The sequence below is a fragment of the Eschscholzia californica genome, unplaced genomic scaffold (genome assembly GCF_041429995.1).
Source record: "Eschscholzia californica isolate CP2 unplaced genomic scaffold, dmEscCali1.0.p SCAF_3, whole genome shotgun sequence".
NCBI lineage: Eukaryota > Viridiplantae > Streptophyta > Magnoliopsida > Ranunculales > Papaveraceae > Eschscholzia > Eschscholzia californica.
In genome coordinates, this window is record NW_028238420.1 from 22,135,351 (window position 1) to 22,141,318 (window position 5,968).

General features: G+C 43.0%; 1 protein-coding gene across 1 annotated transcript; it reads left to right on the plus strand.

Annotated features, from left to right (window-relative positions):
- The first annotated feature begins 347 nt into the window (after positions 1-347).
- Positions 348-938, plus strand: LOC147549035 (uncharacterized). The gene has a single exon (XM_086668184.1). It carries the CDS (start codon positions 348-350, stop codon positions 936-938), a length of 591 nt encoding a protein of 196 aa, XP_086524310.1.
- The last annotated feature ends 5,030 nt before the right edge of the window (positions 939-5,968 follow it).

Genomic DNA, 5,968 nt, shown 5'->3' on the forward strand with positions numbered 1-5,968 from the left:
ACCAAATGCAACCTTCTGTTTTGGGGAATTGAGGTGGATCCCACTTGTGTTTTATGTGACAGGGACAGTGAAGATGAGCATCACCTTTTCTTTCAGTGTGACTCTTCCCTCTGTATCTGGAATAGGTTGCTGAAGATGCTAGGCATTGTGAAAGTTACTAGAGGTGACTGGGCTAAGGAAGTGGAATGGTGTTCTTCTATGTTTAAAGGGAAGGATGGCATTGCCCTCTTAGGTAGGTTGGCTTTCAATGGGTTTATCTATCACATTTGGTGAGAGAGGAATAGGAGAGTGCATTTGGAACCTGCTAGGAGTAGCCAAGAGGTGTTGGGGCTATTGCTGATGTGAGGATGAGGGCTCAATCTGTGCCCATTAAAAGTGTTGATTCCATGAGAGGCAAGAGGGTTGCTGATGAATGGAATCTTGATGTCCACTTTGTTGTTCCTGTTGTTGTGGAGCTCAAATGGCAGGGACCTGAGGAGGGTGTTGTTCTCATCAATTCAGATGGGTCCTTTGCTGTTGACAGTGCTAGCTATGGTGGTGTTTTGAGGAATCATCTGGGAGAGGTTTTGGTTGCTGTGGGGGGAATATCTACTCCTAAATCAGTGCTTTATCATGAATTTCAGGGTATTGAAGCTGGGTTAAGGCTGGCAGATATGCTGAGGTTATCTACGGTAGTGATTGCCACAGACTCCAAGGTGGCTTTCTCTATTCTCACTTCAGTTCACTTAGTCCCTCCTTGGGAAGCTGGGTTTTTGTTTAGGAAAATCAAGAATCTCATGGCTAAGTTTGAGTTCAACAGGGTGCAACATGTTTTTAGAGAAGTGAATCAGGTGGCTGATTGGATCTCTAAAAACAGACCTGTTGGTGAAGAAGAAGTTTTGTGGCCAGGTGATATTGGGCCTGAGTTGATGCATCTTATTGAAGATGATAGGCTTTGAGTTGTCAGGAGAAGAACTAAATGATGTATTTTATTGTTTTGATGAGTTTGTGTGAGTTTTTGTTTTATTTTGGTAAGGTGGGTTATATTTTGTATCTTGGGGGTTTTTATGGGCCTGTTGGGGGAGTGTTTCCTCTTAAGGGCATAGGCTAGGCCTCTTTGTATTGTCTGATGTTTTATGGGTTTGGCTCCCTTAGCCTGCTGATTAATACCAAAAAAAAGTCCACTATAAATGAACAGCTCATCAAGGACTTCCTTCAAGGCAAGAGCAGAACTCTTATCCCCTTTCATGAAGACCATAAGATCATCTGCAAAACAAAGATGGGTGACAATAGACTTCTTACATTTGGGATGTAGATGGAAATCTCCAACATGCTTTTTCTGAAGTAGAATTGCAAAAACTTCCATAACCATCACAAATAAATAAGGAGAGATAAGACAACCTTGCCTAAGACCCCTTCTGCCCTCAAAATAACCATTGACAGCACCATTCACCACCACTGAGAACTTAGGGGTGGTCACACATGCTTCAATCCAGAGGATAAATCTTTCAGGCAGCTTATATTTCCTAAGGATTTTCAATAGAGAACTCCATCTGACTGTATCATAAGCCTTTTGTAAATCAATCTTAACAGTACATCTAGGTTGGCCTGCTTGTCTACCATAAGTCCTAACAAGTTCATGGGCAAGCATGATGTTATCTTCAATTGACCTTCCCGAAATGAAAGTAGACTGGTTCTCACTCACTAAAGTGCTAACCATCACCTTCATAAGTCTGATGGTTAGGATTTTAGTGATAGTCTTATAAATGACATTACAGCAAGCAATGGGTCTGAAATCACTCATAGTGTTTACATTAGGAATTTTGGGAACTAGAGAGAGTAAGGTGGCATTAACTTCACCTAACGGCTTTCCAGACTTGAAAAAACTAAGGATAGCCCTGGTAAAATCATCACCAACAATGGGCCAGCATCTCTTGAAGAACTATGAAGAAAAGCCATCTGGTCCAGGAGCTTTATCAAAGCCAATAGTAGACAAAGCATAAACCACTTCCTCCCTAGTAACTGGCTCCAGCAAAACCTGCTCACTATCAAGAGAAAGAGTATTATCAAAGGTAAAAGTATTAAGAATATTATCCTTTGAGCTCTCACCAGACTCATTGCCAAAGAAAAAATTATAAAAATCAACACATTCATCCACAATGAGTTGTGGCTCTGCAAGCACCACCCCCTCACTATTGGTAATCTTAGTGATGTTGTTCCTGGCCCTTCTCTCTCTAATATAATTGTGGAAAAATTTGGTATTGTTATCATCCTCATTAAGCCATTGGACCATGGACTTCTGTTTCAGCATAGATGCTTCAACTCTAGCTAAGTGAGAAGAGTCCTGCACCACCTGCCTTTCCTGCCTCCTGAGCTCCACATCCTGAGGTTGAGCATGCAACTGAACCTGGGCCTCCTCAACCACCTTCTTAGCCAGAGCTACTTGGTTGGAGATATCCAAAAAGTTTGCAACCTTCCTATGCACCAGCCTGGCTTTCAACCTTTTAAGCTTTGTGACTAGCCTAAACATAGGAGAACCCCTCACACTTTCTTGCCATTCCTCCTCAACCAACTCCATAAAGTTAGGCTCCTCACACCAGCAATTAAAAAATTTGAAAGGTCTCCTACCAATACAGACCACATCCTCCAAGGAGAAGATAGCTGGAGAGTGATCAGTAGCACCAGGAGGCAAGAAATGAACTTTTGAAGAAGGAAATAAAGCAAGCCAATCAACATTTATCAAAACTCTGTCCAACTTGGAAAAAATGCAGTGTATACCCTCCTGCTTATTGTTCCAAGTGAACTGACAGCCAGTATAGGGGCAGTCAAAGAGTTCAGAGTTAGAGACAGTGAGCAAAATCAATGTAGTTACTGACTACTACAGGCTCCCCCCTTTTCTTATCAGCCTTTAGTATGGAGTTAAAGTCCCCCATGAAAGCCCATGGTCCAGGGAACCTCCTAACAAGGTTTCTCATATCATTCCACAAATAAAGCCTTTGAGTGCTGGAATTGTGACCATAAACAATAGCCAGCATAAAGACCTTAGAATCAGTAGTAAAAATTCTTACAGCCAAAAGCTGTTCAGAAGTAAACACAAGACTTACAGTGAGAACTTTAGAATCCCAAGCAAGCCAAACTCTTCCTCCACTACTGGCAGAATAGTTATCAATGAACTCCCAGAAGGGGTTAATGGACCTCTGGACAACAACTTTATTAGAAGCAGCCACTGTGGTTTCAACAAAACCACACAAGCTCAATTTATTAACTCTATGAGGTCTTTTACCTCCTTTATTCTTTGGAGACCATTTAGGCCTCTCACATTCCAATAACCTAGGCTAATCATTAAGAATTAAAGATGGTTTCCTAAGGGTACCTCCCTTCACCCCAATATTTGGGGCCAAACTCCTCTCCTTGTTATCAAAAATGCCCACTACATCAGCAACACTGTCACTGTGACTTGGCTCCTCAACCAGATTCATATCAATGACAACACCTGCAATGGAAGTGTCACACTTCTCAGGACCCACCCCACCAGCATCCTCCATGGAACTGTCTTGGGTCCCTTCTTTATGATCCCCATCAGCAATACACACCCTCTTATGGCCTGTCTCATTCCTACTCTGACTCCCTCCAGTCTTGCTCTTCCTTTTAACAACAGGAGTCCATCCCTCATCCTCCACCTCATGAAGAAGCTTCCTGGCCATTGGACCCATGGGAGCAGAGGAAGAAGCTCCACCAGATTTGGAGGAGTTGCTGATATTGTTTCACAGGATGTGAGGGGTGTCATTAGACTTAGGAAATTTTGGCATGTAGAGTCTTAAATGTTGAGTTTCTTTTTTGGGGTCTTTTGGTTCATTATAGTTGTTCTATAATGAGGGATGTATGTACAGTGGTGTTTTTGTTTCAATAAAAGGGTCGGGGTCCCTTAATCCCCGCTGACTCTTTAAAAAAAAAGGGTTTTCCTGCATCTGAACCTGCACCTCCTCCACCACTTGGTTAGCAGAAGCTACCTGCTCAGACACATCAAGATAATTAGCAACCTTCCATTGCACCAACCTGGACTTGACTCTTTTGAGCTTAGAAACCAGCTGAAGCATTTTTTTTTTGTCATTAATCAGCAGGCTTAATAAGGGAGCCAGGGCCCTAAAACAAACAACACAGAGTCCCAAACAGAAAACTCACAAGCTCAAAGAGCAACAAAACAAAAGAAACAATCATTTAACTCTCCTCCTCACAACCCCAAGCTTGTCATCTTTCACCACTCTTTGAACAGAAACACCCAAAGAGGTAGCACTAAGAACCACCCTTCCCAACTCCACTCTAGCCTTAGATAACAGATCAGCCACTTGATTAATTTCTCTGAATACATGTTGAACAGCACAATAGTCAAAAGAGCTCATAAGACACTTAATCTTTTGCCACAGGAAGAGAGATCTCCAAGGAGGAACAGACCCTGACTTAGACAGGAGCCCACAAACCATACTAGAATCAGTGGCAACCACCACCCTCTTAAGGCCAAGAGAACTAGCAAGTTCCAACCCAGCTGCAACCCCCTCCAACTCATGGTGCAACACACTGATGGGCCTGGAACCACCACAAGCTGCAATCACCACATCACCAAAGCTATCTCTTATCACACAACCATAACCAGTAGCAGTCAAACTATAAGATCCATTTGTATTAATCAAATGAGTGCCAAAACCTGGTTTCTGCCAGACACAAACCACTGTCTTCAGAGAAGTGAACACCCAAGAGAAGTTCCACTTAGCAGCAACTAACCTGGAAGCAGCACTGTCCCTAACAGACTTACAAACACATGACATTTTCATCTTAACATCAGAGATAATTCTGAATGAAGTAGCTTCCCAGCTTTCAAAAGTACCTGCAAATAATCTCCTGTTCCTCTCTCCCGATACATGATAAATGCAGGCATTGAAGGAAAGCCTCCCCAACAGACCCAAAGGGCCATTCCTGCCAAAAGTAGCAGCAAACCAAGAGATCTCCCCATCCCAAGAGCCCCAACTGAGCTTAGAAACATTGAGCATATCAAAAAGTTTGTACCAAATGGCCCTTGAGAATTCACAGCCAAATAGAAGGTGGTAATCATCCTCCTCATACAAGCAACAGAGAGGACAGGTCAGAGAAACAGGAACTCTCCAACCATGTAACTTCTTCTTTGTCCTCAAGGCTCTGTGCATACTGATCCAGGCAACAAAGCTATGCCTAGGAATTCTGTGACTATACCAGATCAGCTCATGCCAAGGAATAGTCTGTTTAAGGTCTCTTGTAGCATGATAAGTACCTTTCAGGGTATAGGAGCCCCTCTCACCAGCTGCCCAAATGAGAGAGTCTTCCCCTCCACCAATCTCTATCTCAGAAAACCTATCAGCAATTGGCCCAAACTCAGCAGCAGCCATGAAAGGAGCTTGCCAAGTACCATTTGAGATACAACAGCTCACCTTAGCCTCTTTGTGGAGCCTACTGTCCATCCTGAAAAATCAGACAAAACCTCTCCAACACACCCAAAGGGTGCCAATTATCAAACCAAAAGCTAATACTCTGACCATTACCAACCAAGTACATAGCAAACTTTAGCCCCAAGGACCTGAACTGAAGGATTCTCCTCCAACTCCAAGAAGCATTATCAGGAACATCCAAACTCCAGAAGCATCTACCTCTAATAAGATGACTCTTGACCCAAAGATGAAAGAAGAATAATCCAAATACTCCATAAGAGGCTCCATCTCCAGGACTCCATCTCCAGGACTCTCTGTCGATACTCCTCAAGAGCAAACCTAATGATGAAAGAAGAATCACCTTGCACAGTGAGAAACATCTCTCCCTTGGGTTTCCAAATACGCAGTAAGGTAGTAAGAACAAACCCAAAGTCCAGTCTCCGACCAACAAATGAGCCAATGAGCCCAACTCTCACACTGACTGATTTGCTCAGAATAATCCTTGGTAGAAATTACAGTAACCCTCTCTTCAT

Excerpts from the sequence above, each read along its gene's own strand:
- LOC147549035 (XM_086668184.1), top strand. The coding sequence starts at position 348 with ATGAGGGCTCAATCTGTGCCCATTAAAAGTGTTGATTCCATGAGAGGC.